Genomic DNA, 15351 nt, shown 5'->3' on the forward strand with positions numbered 1-15351 from the left:
TGAATCTTCCTCAATAATAGGTTGACTTTAGTTTATTCACAATTCTCTGACAAACACACATGCACACACACACATAAAGGGAGCAATTAGCAAAGACAGGCACCGAAAGATAAGTATGAGAGGCCGCGTCATTTGGGACTTTTGGGAATAGATAAGGAGTATACAGGGTTCTTTTTTTTCAGAAGAAGCAATCGTACTTGCTTCTCTTCGGGAAAATGACCAATAATGAACCCTACGATAAATTCCTTGAAGCGACACTAGAGACAACGCCTACACTTTTAACAAGATGGCATAAGAGGCGTATTTTCGAACCACGGATGACGCTGGTGTCACTGTAGTGAACTCCAACACAAGGTACACCGTAACTCAAGCACAGTGGCACAGGACACCCACTCTGCATAAGCGGAATGAACTTTCAGGTGACAAATCATTGTCACGGGCTGAACATTAGCTTAAGACGTTCGTCGAAGAGATTGGTAGGTAACGCAACGGATTCTTAACACGCCATGGTCATGTGACCATGTTTAAAGCCATCGCGCCAATGCTACATGCTCGTAAACTGTTCATTCGCTTCAAGAACGTATTTGCCAAAAATGGTTTCCAATCATCATTTTACAATCCGCAATTGTCACATCAGGGTTTTTATACTCGAACAGGAAACAAGACTCTTGTGAAAAGTAAAGGAAAGAATTCTCTGCCTTTGATTGTTAATATACAACAGTACAAACTGTCAAGATGAGAGATTGACATTTTAAAATGTTCGTTTAGCTAACTGTAAAACCTACCCCTAACTTTTCATTGTACCCGAGCAATTCTAAAGAGTGACCAGTATCTAATTTCTCCTTACAATAATACTGTTGAATCATTTATTAAGATCATGAGAAAAAAGGAAATGATATTCAACCTACGACGCTCTGATTGTTGAAAGAATTCTTCTTGTCTCTACCATAGGAAATGTGTAAAGAAGAGTATGGAGAATTTCCACACCGATGTTAGGGTGTAAAGCGGGTTGGGTGGGGGAGGAGTGTTGCTTGACATACTCAGGGACAGCTAACGCTGCGAAGGAAACTGGTCTTGGAAAGTTGTTTCTTTTCCGCCGTGTTAACATTCAAGATCAAAATATTACAGAACAATTTTGAAACTTAACGATGGAAATATTAGAAAACTTAACATATTGATTTCATGAGTATGCGACTCACAGATGTATTAAGAACAAAAAAGAAGTGTCACTGATGTTCATTTACGCCATTTACGTTAGACAAATGATTATATTTCTCTTGTGAAAGTGTTATTTACCACAATGACAAGCCACACCCTTTTTGACGATAAAAAATATCGTAGCGCTTGCAGCGACCAAAAATTTAATTCATAGGATTTCAAGCGGTGTCACTCCAAGACGCGCTTATCGAGGTGTTTGAGGGCTATTTTAAAAATCGATATTGAAATTGACCAAAGTTGACGGTTTACACGAATTTTAAATCTTGCAATCAATCAATCAATCGAACGAACGATCGATCTGGATATCGGTCCTACTTGTGCCAAAGGTTTACAACGAAAAGACGAAAGTTCACTAAAACTGATAAAAAACTTGCGAAGAACTGATTATAGGGACGCTAAACTCACTTTTATAAGCGCGTGGTGACGCTGAAAGGTCCGATTACAAAAACAATAAAAATATAAACAAACAGATAAACATTGTAAGTATCTTCGTACCTAGGATAATAGAAATTATTAAACTAATCAATAATCAACTAAATAAAAATGAGCCTTCTAGCTAGTGTCCTTAACAAATATATATATATTAAAAACCTGAACCTTACTTCTCAAATTTACAAACTTAACATTCGCTACGGTTTGATTCACCGAACTTAAAAAACAGCATAAAGTTATCGATGCAAATAATGCACCCGAAAGAGATGAACACAGAGGGTCGCTAAATATGAACGCAGCTGTTCCGGTTTAGAGGGTACATCCCATATACTCCTTTGGAGTCGCTAGAGAGAAACACTTAATCCACCGAAAGCACAATAGCCTCAAAACAGACTCACTATACACGATGATTTTAGATCAGTAAACCTTGGGGTTTTTTTTAATTGTTTAAATAAATTTAAACCTTAAGACTACAACTGTCATTTTCAAAGACAGCCCTTCCCATTCCTCGCGCATGTCTTTTAGGAAAAATCTTCAATCAGTTTAGGGCTTGAGGAGAGAAGACTGGGAGAGAGAGAGAGAAAGAAAAACGAAACCATAGGACTTTTCCGCACTGATCGATCTCGGCTAACATCAAGCAATATCGTTAAACATTTGATCATTTTAACTGCTTTATTCAAAAGCTGAAAGATACTATAATTAAAAGAAGAAATGTGGGAATATACACTTCATAACAGAGCTGTACAATCAAGGCTGTGCTCTGAAAGAGTCTAAGTGCCACAGGCCACCAACATTTCAAGGAGCAGACTACCACCAATGTTTGAGAACAAAGCATTCAGGCAACCAGAGATCCTTACAAGAGCACTGTTGGTCTACAAACTTTAGACTAATCCTCACCCCTCCCCCCTCCACACAAGAAGGTCATGCAGGCAATGATCGAACTGGTCAGCAGTAAAAAGCTGCTCTCATTATCATTGCTGTTGTCCATTGCAATCGTAATCTGTTCCACAGGTCTTTCTTTTTTAATTAAGAACAATTGACACTTAAATGTGAAGTAATAAATGTCTCCCTTTTTTTTCCAGGTTAAAGCAATACCTCACTGAAATATTTCTGGTTCACCTGCATATTGTGAATTAAAGTCGCTCTGCTCTCGATGACCTCATTGTGTAGTGAGGGTGGGGTGGGGCCGGTACTTACGGGTTATTGAAAAATTGTCAGAGACTTACTTCTAAAAAAGCTACAATAACCTCAAACAGTCTCAATGGTATTTTCATCAAAATTAATAGTATAAAAGTACAATATAATAGTATCAATACTTTGAAAGTATGACGTCATTTTCAGAAGTGAGTCTCCCAACTCAACTTCCTAAGCACTTTTCAATTGAGTGTCGTGAAACCAAAACCAAAGCAATTAAAACGTCCAATCAGAAGGAAGGAAAATACCTTTGAGAGCCAATGAGAACTCAAAGTAAAAACAACCAAACTGCCTGAGGCACGAAGAGGCCACCAAGTCGTGATTGGTTTTAGTTTAGTACCTGATTGGTTGAGTGGCACGAGTTTCCTGGACAAATCAAACTGCAAAGAAAAGCAAAACCAACACAATTTTGTGTTACTTTTGACACTGAATTGAAAATTGGTCTTATATCCACTAGAATGCACCAGTCTATGGTTACTTTCATGTACAGTGAACTTAGTACTGAACAAGATACCATATATAGTTATTATACTACTCTTATTATGTACAGATGAGCTTGATTACAAGTTTGTGCTGAAGCACCTATAACAAACATATATCAAATTAATTACCAAGATTTTCACAACAGCCCATTAGCGTCAAACAAAGATAACACTTATGCGTAAGTTCTGTGTCGCGTGATATCAGTAGCTTCCTTCTGAAGTGTCAACTTATCAAATTGTAATGGTTTACATCAAGAGAAAATAATGACAGTTTTTTTCTCTTGTTTACATACAGAATGTTAATACGTGTGGTCCTAAATAACTATTATTGACCACCAGTTTTGCTACAAAAATTTAAAAAATAATCTCGGAAAATTATAAGTACTGAACGTAAAACTTAAGGTTTCCTTATTTGCAGCAAGGCTAGCTCTCTGATGCTCTTCGTTTAATGAGATGCAAAATATTTTTGGAATAAATTCGACGCAACCCCCAAGAGACTGTAATTCAACATCACAAGCCAACTTTTGAAACTTTGTTTCTCTTACCCAGATCATAAGAAAGCAGTGGCGAACACGGGGGGAGGGCCCAGGGGGTCTGGACCCCTACCCCCCTACTTCATTAGACCTATGGGTATTTTCACTTCTAGTCTGAAGCCAAAATTATTCCAACAACAGGATCGCATAGAACTATTCGGCTTGAATGTCTGAAAAATATTAATCTTGAAATACTTCTTAGCTTAATTAGGCTCAAGTGCTAAAAGAAAATTTGTTTAATTCAAATCAAAGCTTGGACCCTCTTATTATCCCCCCCCCCCGCCCCACACCCGTGGTCAGTGAGCATGAAATTTATCAAGTGTCATCTCTGACAGAATTAACGTCATAGTTGATATCTAAACATAAATGACATTTCTGCTTCGCCAGTTAACTATAGATAATTTAACTTGTGCCCAGTCTTCTTCATAAAGCGTGCAGCGAGGGAATCAGTGGGGTAAAAGGCACGACGCCCACGTTGGCCGCCTGCGTTATGAAGAGGATTGGGAGGGCTAAGCTATAGGATAAGAGGAAGTCCGCTATGTAAACCGGCCAACTCGCGTCTATGTGTTTGTGAACGTTGAAACGGCAAAGAAACGGATAAAATTGCGGCCCAACATCTCGCTTTCAGGCGACTTGATTTTTCAGATTGACCGTTTGTCTTAATCTACATCTATTGGTATCCTATTTGCGAAACGAAGACCGTGTAAAAATTGAAAGGGCTCGCGCCAAAAGACCGAATAAGTTCGCTTGCTGACCACTGTGGCAGCAGAGAGCGGAGAGGGTTTTGGTAAATCAGCAGAATTGAGTCCAGTTATAATAGTAGAGTCAGTTAAGTTAGGAACACAGCGTGATACGATTCTTCTGTTTCTTTTGTACATGCAAAAAAGGCACCGTGTTTTAAAGCCGTGTAAAATTTCGGTACATTGACAAAATACTAATAATTGAGTAATCTTTGAGTAAGAAAAAAAAACCCAAGTTTTTCCTTTCTGTTTCCTTTAGCAGATTTCCTAAGTCTACTTTTCCTCACTCAAGTTTCAAACGTGTCAAACTTCTTTTTTTTGCATTTAACATGAAATCGAATATTTCTTCTGTTTTCATTGTCTTATTCTGACGGGGAATTAGCGCGCAGCTGGCAAAAATCAATCCACTTGCGCATGTCTGACTTCTGACCGACGATTTAAACCGGCATGCAAACAGTTTTCTGTCACCATATGTTTATTGCTCCTGACCTGATATTGATGTTTCTTTCATTCAAATAACTGAATACGATTGTTCTTGAATTCACTTACAGCAATTCGGCCATTACCTAAAACTGCAAGGGACACAGGATTTTCAAACTCTCCTAAATTGCTGCCTTTCATTCCATACTCGCCAATAAACTTACCATTCAGTTCAAATACTTGTACTCTGTGATTAAATTCATCACAGACCATCAGGTGCCCTGATTTGTTCACTGCCATACAAGAAGGACCATCAAACTCCCCGTCCCCACAACCTATCCTTCCGAACTTGTGCTGAAAGTTTCCATTCCTGTCAAAAACTTTGATACAATGTTCACCACTGTCTGACACTATGAGATATCTATCATACTGAATACAATGCATAGGAGATTTCAAAGAGCCCTGTCCACCTATTTTCATAAGGAACTTTCCATCGTGAGAAAAGATTTTAATTAAGCTGTTTCCTTTATCAGCAACGATCACATTCCCGTCACTGTCTACAGATAAACTCCAAGGATTCTTAAGCCCTCCAAAGCTTCGTACGTACTCACCCCTCCCATCGAAAATCTGAATCCGACTCGATCTATCCGCGACGAAAATATTCCCATTGTTATCAAATGCTATTCCGCTAGGACCTTGAAACTCTCCCGCTTTGCCACCCTGACGACCAAAGGATCTTATGTAATTTCCGTCACTGTCAAAGATTTGAATTCTGTGGTTGAGATTATCAGCTACAGCTATCTCATTCCTAGCATTTACTGCTAATCCAATAGGATCGTTAAACATTGCTAAAGACGAACCTTTCTTACCGAAAGATAAAACAGGTTTGAATTGAAATGGTTTTACGAATACGGTAAAAGGACTTCTATTAATACGTTCCCCATTTATTTTTACACTCACTTTACACCTTCCTTGATCTTTTGGAGTATACTTGATCTGGTAGAGTCCATCTCCACAGTCATTTATTCCAACCTCGGTCGCGCATTCCCGTCCTCGTTTATCTCTGATCTCCACCGTGACATGGTCACGTTCATTGTAATACTGTTTTCCACGAATGTTCCTTGAGGTCAAAGTGAATTGTGCCTCACGGTTTACCATTCCTTCTTCAATTCCTTTGCCTTCGCAAATTACATGATTTGCCTTAGTGAGTTGCAAGATTTGCAAAGTTCCAATGTCATCAGTTTTCACAGTCTCCAACAGTTTTGGATTTTCCTCGAAAATGAAACCAGCCGGAAGGCTTTTGGTGTTACGGTTAATTGGCTCGGTTTGAGAAACTCCTTCAAAAATGGCGTCTAATGATTTCTTGAGTTGAACGATTTCAGCATTACTGCTACGAGTTAAAAGCTTATCAGCATTTTCCAGCGAAGATTCTATGGCCGTAATTTGCCGTTGAATTTCGGTTTTTCGCTCCGTTACAAGATCAAGCGATCTGCTCGTTTCTTTCTCCAACGATGATAGTATATTTTGCTTTTTGGCCTCAATAGCAGCCACGAGATTGTCAACAAGTCTTTGAACATCTCTCTTCACGTCTTCGCCTTGTTGCATCAATTCGGCGAACTCTTCATCAAGTTGATTGACGGTTTTCATCTTCGCTTGCAAATTGCATCTCTGCTTTTCAAGCAACGACCTCATCGCACTCTTCTGTATTTCTGCCTCTTCCTTGATTAATTTCATATTATGGCCTCCGTGGTCCAATGTGACACAAACTTGGCAAACTGGCATTTCGCAAGTCTTACAAAAGTACTTCAGCTCTTCTTTGTTGTGATCTTCCTTAGAACAAAAGACAGGTCGTTTCATTACATCTTCATAGTCCTTGACTTGAAAGTCTTTGAGCGCCAGGACGCGATGATCTTTGTAAATTTTCATGATGTTGTGTCCGATTACGCACTCTTGACAGTAAAACATACAGCACTGGAAACAATAGGAACTTTCCGAGCTGCTCTTGTCGCAATTTCCACATTTCACTTGGCTGGTTTTGCATTCTCTAATTGTCAGCACATCAACCAAGCCGTTCAGATAAAAACTGGTGGGAAGGTCTTTGAAATCGCCACTATCAGGCACTCTGCTGAGAGCTTGGCACTTCGGGCATCTGATTGTGTCTCGGTCACGGCTTTCTCTGTGCCACTGATTCAAGCAATGCAGACAAAAGCTGTGGAGACATGGGAGTTGTTTTGGATCCGTGTATATGTCAGTACACACTAGACAAGATACTTCTCCTCGAAGATTACGGAACAACGTTTTAATGTCCATGTTATTCGTTCGGCAAAAGCTTGCGAGCAAAGCTAGACGATTTCTAAGAAATCAACTTAAAACAATCAAGTCTTGTGATCTTATCTTTTAGCTATTTTTGGAAACAAAAGCTTGTTATGATGACATTTTGGTTGTAAACCTATCACAGTAAAGAAAAACATTCTAATTTGTTCGTCTCGGGTTCTTAATTCCCAGGAATGAGAAATTGACACACGCTGGTTGACACATCACTTACATCTTAATGAAACAGAAACAAGAATTCATGAAGGTATATATTTCTTAAAGTCGCTGACGTATTTTTTTAGCCTGTGTCTAACCGTCCCTTAAGCATAATCAAATCATGATATCTATTTCTTTTTCTATTCGTTTGGGGGTGGGGGATGAGGGTGGCGATTCACAGGCCAGCATCTATTTATAATCTCAAGAATAATCTGGGTACTTTTATGCTGAAAAATAATTTATAGTAATTTATTCATGATATTAGATGTGTTTCTTTGCTTACAATGAACCCTGTCCATGACAGACACACACACAAAGGGAGCAAAGACAGGCACCGAAAGATAAGCATGAGAGTCCGCGTCATTTGGGATTTTTTCGGAAATAGATAAGAAGTATAAAGGATTTTTTTTTTTCGGAGGAAGCAATCATACTTGCTTTTCTTCGGGAAATTTACCAATAATGAACCCTACGATAAATTCCTTGAAGCGACACTAGACACAACGCGTACAGTTTTAACAAGACGACATAGAAGGCGTATTTTTGGACCTAAGGTGACGCAGGTGTCACTGTAGTGAACTCCAACGCGAGGTACATCATAACTGATAAAGCCCAGTTGCACAGGACACCCACTCTGCATCAGCGGCATGAACTTCCAGGTGATAAATCATTGTCACGGGCTGAACCTTGGCTTGAGAAGTTCGTCGAGAAGGTAACACAACGGACCCTCAACACGCCATGGTCATGTGAACATGTTTAAAGCCATCGCGCCAATGCTACATGCTCGTAAACCGTTCATTCGCTTCAAGAAAGTATTTGCCAAAATGGTTTCCTTATCGCGACGTTTCCAATCATCATTTTACAATGTGCGTTTTTGAACATCCGAAATTGTCACGTCAGGATTTTAATACTCGAGCAGGAAACAAGACTCTCTTGGAAAGAAAAGGAAAGAATTCTCTGCTTTTGATAGTTAATATACAACAGTACAAACTGTCACGATGATAAATTGACATTTTCAAATTTTCGTTTAGTTAAATGTAAAACCCACTCCTAACTTTCCATTGTACCCAGAGTAATTCCAAAGAGTGACCAGCATCTAATTTCTCCTTTCAGTGATACTGTTGAATCATTTATTAAGATCATGAGAAGAAAGGAAATGATATCCAACCTATGACGCACTGATTATTGAAAGGATTCTTCTTGTCTCCACCATAGGAATTGTGTAAAGAAGAGTATGGAGAATTTCCACACCGATGTTAGGGTGTAAAGCAGGTGGGGTGGGGGAGGGGTGGGGAAGGAGTGTTGCTTGACATACTCAGGGACAGCTAGCGCTGCGAAGGAAACTGGCCTTGGAGAGTTATTTCTTTTCCGCCGTGTTAACATTCAAGATCAAAATATTACAGAACAATTTTGAAACTTAACGATGGAAATATCAGAAAACTAAACATGTTGATTTCATGAGTATTCGACACACAGATGTATGAAGAACAAAAAGAGAAGTGTCACTGATGTTCATTTACGTCATTTACGTAAAACAAATGATTATATTTCTCAAGCCACACCGTATTTCACGATAAAAAAAAATATATATCTTAAAAAAAAAACTGAACCTTAATTCTCAAATTTACAAACTTAACATTTGTAACGGTTTGATTCACCGAACTAGCATTTAAGTTATCGATGCAAATAATGCACCCGAAAGAGATGAACACAGAGACTATTCAGACAACGGTACACACTAGCGAAAGCAAACTCTTTGTGAACATGTGCGCAAATATTCAGATTTTACGAGCTTTTTGTTTTGGTTTGGTTCTTTTAATAGGGTCGCTAAGTATGAATGCAGCTGCCCAGGTTTAGAGGGTACATCCCATATACTCTTTTGGAGTCACTAAAGACAGACACTTAATCTAACGAAAGCACAGTAGCCTCAAAACAGACTCACTATACATGTTGATTTTAGATCAGAAAACCTTGGGTTTTTTTAATTGTTTAAATAAATTTAAACCTTAAGACTACAGCTGTCATTTTCAAAGGCAGCCCTCCCCATTCCTCGCGCATGTCTATTGAGCAAAATCTGCAATCAGTTTAGGGCTTGAGGGGAGGAGAAGACTGCGAGAGAGAGAGAAAGAAAAACGAAACCATAGGACTTTTCCGCACTGATCGATCTAGGCTAACATCAAGCAATATCGTTATACATTTGATCATTTTAACTACTTTATTCAAAAGCTGAAAGATACTATAATTAAAAAAAAGAAGTGTGGGAATACACTTCATACTCAGAACTGTACAATCAAGACTGTGCTCTGGAAGAGTTTAGGTGCCACAGACCGCCAACATTTAAAGAGCAGACTACCACCAATGTTTGAGAACAAACCATTCAGGCAGCCAGAGATCCTTTCAAGAGCACTGTTGGTCTACAAACTTAAGACTGGTCTCTACCCCTCCCCTCTCCACACAAGAAGGTCATGCAGGCAATGATCGAACTGGTCAGCAGTAAAAAGCTGCTCTCATCACCATTGCTGTTGTCCATTGCAATCGTAATCTGTTCCACAGGTCTTTCTTTTTTAATTAAGAACAATTGACACTCAAATGTAAAGTAATCAATGTCTCCCTTTTTTTTCCAGGTTAAAGCAATACCTCACTGAAATATTTCTGGTTCACCTGCATATTGTGAATTAAGGTCGCTCTGCGCTCGATGACCTTATGGAAAAATTGTCAGAGACTTACTTCTAAAAAAGCTACAATAACCTCAAACAGTCTCAATGGTATTTTCATCAAAATTAATAGTATAAAAGTACAATATAATAGTATCAATACTTTGAAAGTATGACGTCATTTTCAGAAGTGAGTCTCCCAACTCAACTTCCTAAGCACTTTTCAATTGAGTGTCGTGAAACCAAAACCAAAGCAATTAAAACGTCCAATCAGAAGGAAGGAAAATACCTTTGAGAGCCAATGAGAACTCAAAGTAAAAACAACCAAACTGCCTGAGGCACGAAGAGGCCACCAAGTCGTGATTGGTTTTAGTTTAGTACCTGATTGGTTGAGTGGCACGAGTTTCCTGGACAAATCAAACTGCAAAGAAAAGCAAAACCAACACAATTTTGTGTTACTTTTGACACTGAATTGAAAATTGGTCTTATATCCACTAGAATGCACTAGTCTATGGTTACTTTCATGTACAGCGAACTTAGTACTGAACAAGATACCATATATAGTTATTATACTACTCTTATTTTGTACAGATGAGCTTGATTACAAGTTTGTGCTGAAGCACCTATAACAAACATATATCAAATTAATTACCAAGATTTTCACAACAGCCCATTAGCGTCAAACAAAGATAACACTTATGCGTAAGTTCTGTGTCGCGTGATATCAGTAGCTTCCTTCTGAAGTGTCAACTTATCAAATTGTAATGGTTTACATCAAGAGAAAATAATGACAGTTTTTTTTCTCTTGTTTACATACAGAATGTAAATACGTGTGGTCCTAAATAACTATTATTAACCACCAGTTTTGCTACAAAAATTTAAAAAATAATCTCGGAAAATTATAAGTACTGAACGTAAAACTTAAGGTTTCCTTATTTGCAGCAAGGCTAGCTCTCTGATGCTCTTCGTTTAATTAAATGCAAAATATTTTTGGAATAAATTCGACGCAACCCCCAGGAGACTGTACTTCATCATCACAAGCCAACTTTTGAAACTTTGTTTCTCTTACCCTGATCATAAGAAAGCAGTGGCAAACACGGGGGGAGGGCCCAAGGGGTCTGGACCCCCACCCCCTACTTCATTAGACCTATGGGTATTTTCACTTCTAGTCTGAAGCCAAAATTATTCCAACAACAGGATAGAACTATTCGGCTTGAATGTCTGAAAAATATTAATCTTAAAATACTTCTTAGTTTATTTAGGCTCAAGTGCTAAAAAAAATTTGTTTTATTCAAATCAAAGCTTGGACCCTCTTATTACCCCCCCCCCCCCCCACCTCACACCCGTGGTCAGTGAGCATGAAATTTATCAAGTGTCATCTCTGACAGAATTAACGTCATAGTTGATATCTAAACATAAATGACATTTCTACTTCGAGAGATAATTTAACTTATGCCCAGTCTTCTTCAGAAAGCGCGCAGCGAGGGAATTGGTGGGGTAAAAGGCACGACGCTTGCGTTGGCCGCCTGCGCTATAAAGAGGATTGGCAAGGGTTAGCTATGGAATAAGAAGAAGTCTGCTATATAAACCGGCCAACTTGCGTTTATGTTGTGTGAACGTTGAAACGGCAAAGAAGTGGATAAAACTGCGGCCCAACATCTCGCTTTCAGGCGACTTGAATTTGCAGATTGACCGTTTGTCTCATTCTATATCTATTGGTATCCTATTCGCGAAACGAAGACCGTGTAAAAATTGAAAAGGCTCGCGCCAAAAGACCGAATAGGTTCGCTTGCTGACCACTGTGGCAGCAGAGAGCGGAGAGGGTTTTGGTAAGTCAGCAGGATCAAGTCCAGTTATAATTGTAGAGTCACTAAGTTAGGAACACAGCGTAATACGATTTTTCTGTTCCTTTTGTACATGCAAAAAAGGCACCGTGTTTTAAAGCCGGGTAACATTTCGGTACATTGACAAAATACTAATAATTTAGTGCTCTTTGAGTAAGAAAAAAAAACGAGTTTTCCCTTTTTTTGTTTCCTTGAACAGATTTCCTAAGTCTACCTTTCCTTACTCAAGTTTCTATTCACAGATTTCTATGAACGTGTCAAACTTCTTTTCTTTCATTTCACATGAAACCGATTATTTCTTTTGTTTTACTCTAATGGGGAATTAGCGCGCAGCTGGCAAAAATCATTCCACTTGCGCATGTCTGACTTTTGACCTTATTGCACCTTACCCGATATTGATGTTTCTCTTATTCAAATAACTGAATACGATGGTTATTCCATTCACTAACAGCAATTCGGCCGTTACTCAAAATTGCAAGGGACGCAGGATTTTTTAACTCTCCTAAATTGCTCCCCTCTCTTCCAAACTTGCCAATAAACTTACCATTCAGTTCAAATACTTGTACTCTATGATTAAAGTCATCACAGACCATCAGGTGTCCTGATTTGTTCACTGCCATACCAGAAAGACTGTGAAACTCCCCGTCCCCACTACCTTTCTTTCCGAACTTGTACTGAGGGTTTCCATTCCTGTCAAATACTTTGATACAATGTTCACCGTTGTCTGACACTATGAGATATCTATCATACTGAATACAGTGCATAGGAGATTTCAAATAGCCCCGCTCACCTATTTTCATGAGGAACTTTCCATCGGGAGAAAAGATTTTGATTAAGCTGTTTCCTCTATCAGCAACGATCACATTACTGTCACTGTCTACAGATAAACCCCAAGGATCATTCAGGTGTTTATCAAGGCTACCAATCCCACCAAAAGTTCCTATGTACTTATCCCTCCCATCGAAAATCTGAATTTGATGCCAAAAATTCGAGACGAAAATATTCCCATTATTATGAAATGCTATTCCTCTAGGGCTTTTAAATTCTCCCGCTTTGCTACCGTGACGACCAAAAGATCTTAAGTAACCTCCTTCACAGTTAAAGATTTGAATTCTGTAATTGGATAAATCAGCTACGGCAATCTCATCCCTAGCATTTACTGCTACCCCAAAAGGGTGGTTAAACATTGCTAAAGCCGAACCTTTTTCACCGAAAGTTAAAACAGGTTTGAATTGAAATGGTTTTACGACTGCGGTAAAAGGACTTCTACGAACATGTTCCCCGTCAAACTTTACACTCACTTTACACCTTCCTTGATCTTTTTGGAGTCCATCTTCACAGTCATTTATTCCTACTTCCGTCGCGCATTCTCGTGCTCGTTCATCTCTGATTTCCACCGTAACATGGTCACGTTCATTGTAACGCTGTTTTCCACGAATGTTTCTTGGGGTCAAATTTGATTGTGCTATACGGTTTACAATTCCTTCTTTAATTCCTTTGCCTTCACAAATGAAATGACTTGCCTCGGTGAGTTGCAAGATTTTTAAAGTTCCAATTTCATGACTTCTGACAGTCTCCGACAGTTTTAGATTTTCCTCGAAAACGAAACCAGCCGGAAGGCTTTTGGTGTCACGGTCAATTGGCTCGATTTGAGGAACTCCTTCAAAAACGGCGGCTAATGATTTCCTTAGTCGAACGATTTCAGCGTTACCTCTAAGAGTAAAAGCCTTATCAGCGTTTTCCAGCGCAGATTCTATGGCCCTTATTTGTCGTTGAATTTCGGTTTTTCGCTCCGTTACAAGATCAAGCGATCTGCTCGTTTCTTTCTCTAACGATGATAGTATATTTTGCTTTTTCGCCTCAATAACAGCCACGAGATTGTCAACAAGTCTTTGAACATCTCTATTTACGTCTTCGCCTTGTTGCATTAGTCTGGCGAACTCTTCATCAAGTTGATTGACGGTTTTCATCTTTGCTTGCAAAATGCGTCTCTGCTTTTCAACCAACGACTTTATCTCACTCTTCTGTATTTCTGCCTCTTCCTTGATTAATTTCATATTATGGCCTCCGTGGTCCAATGTGACACAAATTTGGCAAACTGGCATTTCGCAAGTCTTGCAAAAGTACTTCAGCTCTTCTTTGCTGTGATCTTCCTTAGAACAAAAGTCAGGTCGTTTCATTACATCCTCATAGTCCTTGTCTTGAAATTCTTTAAGCGCCAGGACACGGTGATCTTTGTAGGTTTTCATGATGTTGTGCCCAATTAGGCAGTCTTGGCAATAAAATGCACAGCAATGGAAACAATAGGAACTTTCCGAGCTGCTCTTGTCGCAATTTCCACATTTCACTTGGCTGGTTTTACATTCTCTAATTGTCAGCACATCAATCAAGCCGTTCAGATAAAAACTGGTGGGAAGATCTTTCAAATCGCCACTTTCAGGCACTCTGCTAAGAGCTTGGCACTTCGGGCATCTGATTGTGTCTCGGCCATGGCTAGTTCTGTGCCATTGATTCAAGCAATGCAGACAAAAGCTGTGGAGACATGGGAGTTGTTTTGGATCCGTGTATATGTTAGTGCACACTGGACAAGACACTTCTTCTCGAAGATTATGGAACAACGTTTTAATGTCCATGTTATCCGTCCGGCAAAAGCGAGCGAGCAAAGGTAGACGATTTCTAAGAAATCAACTTGAAACAATCAGGCCTTGTGACTCTCTCTTTTAGCTATTTTTGGAATCTAAAGCGTGTCATGACAATGTTAAACCAATCACAACGAAGAAAAACATTCTGATTTGTTTGTCTTCAAGGGCCAGTATATATTCATAGTCTCAAGAATAATTTGCGTAATTTATGATGAAAAATAAATTTAGAGTAATTTATTCATGAAAGTAGAATTGTGTTTCTTTGCGTACAATGAACCATGTCCATGACACAAACACACCCACAAAGGGAGAAAAGACAGGCACCGAAAGATAAGCATGAGAGACCGCGTCATTTGGGATTTTTGGAAATAGATAACGAGCATACAGGGGTTTTTCTGGAGGAAGGAATCAATACTTGCTTCTGTTCGGGAAATTTACCAGTAATGAACCTATTGATAAATTCCTTGAAGCGAAACTAAATGCAACGCGTACAGTTTTAGCAAGGCGGCATAGGAGTCTTATTTTCTTGCTGACAAGCAAGAGCTCCATATTCTGATCGGGCGTCGAAGCCGCCATATTCTATTGGTAAGATCGAGGGAAGCCTGGAGATAGTAAAAAGGTGTGAGTGGGAGAGTGGGGTGATATTGGTTTCTTCGCTCCAGGCTT

The 15351-nt window shown here is 39.2% G+C and overlaps 2 protein-coding genes across 3 annotated transcripts; both read right to left on the reverse strand.

Moving 5' to 3' along the window:
* Positions 1–2303: 2303 nt before the first annotated feature.
* Positions 2304–7651, reverse strand: LOC149034085 (E3 ubiquitin-protein ligase TRIM45-like). Of its 2 annotated transcripts, none has more exons than XM_089193420.1 (2): positions 5244–7651; positions 2304–3224 (listed from the first exon to the last, which is right to left on the reverse strand). In XM_089193420.1, the coding sequence occupies exons 1-2, from the start codon at positions 7327–7329 to the stop codon at positions 3220–3222; spliced, it is 2091 nt and encodes a 696-aa protein (XP_089049546.1). In that variant the 5' UTR covers positions 7330–7651; the 3' UTR covers positions 2304–3219. The 2 variants fall into 2 exon arrangements, with proteins under 2 accessions (XP_089049546.1, XP_089049545.1); XM_089193419.1 differs by having other exon boundaries at positions 3872–7651.
* Positions 7652–12252: 4601 nt separating this feature from the next.
* On the reverse strand, positions 12253–14818 carry LOC113676067 (E3 ubiquitin-protein ligase TRIM45). Its single transcript, XM_089193422.1, has one exon. The coding sequence runs from the start codon at positions 14674–14676 to the stop codon at positions 12451–12453; it is 2226 nt and encodes a 741-aa protein (XP_089049548.1). The 5' UTR covers positions 14677–14818; the 3' UTR covers positions 12253–12450.
* Between the last annotated feature and the right edge of the window lie 533 nt (positions 14819–15351).

This window comes from Pocillopora damicornis, chromosome 14 (genome assembly GCF_964200805.1).
Source record: "Pocillopora damicornis chromosome 14, jaPocDami1.2, whole genome shotgun sequence".
Classification (NCBI taxonomy): Eukaryota; Metazoa; Cnidaria; class Anthozoa; order Scleractinia; family Pocilloporidae; genus Pocillopora; species Pocillopora damicornis.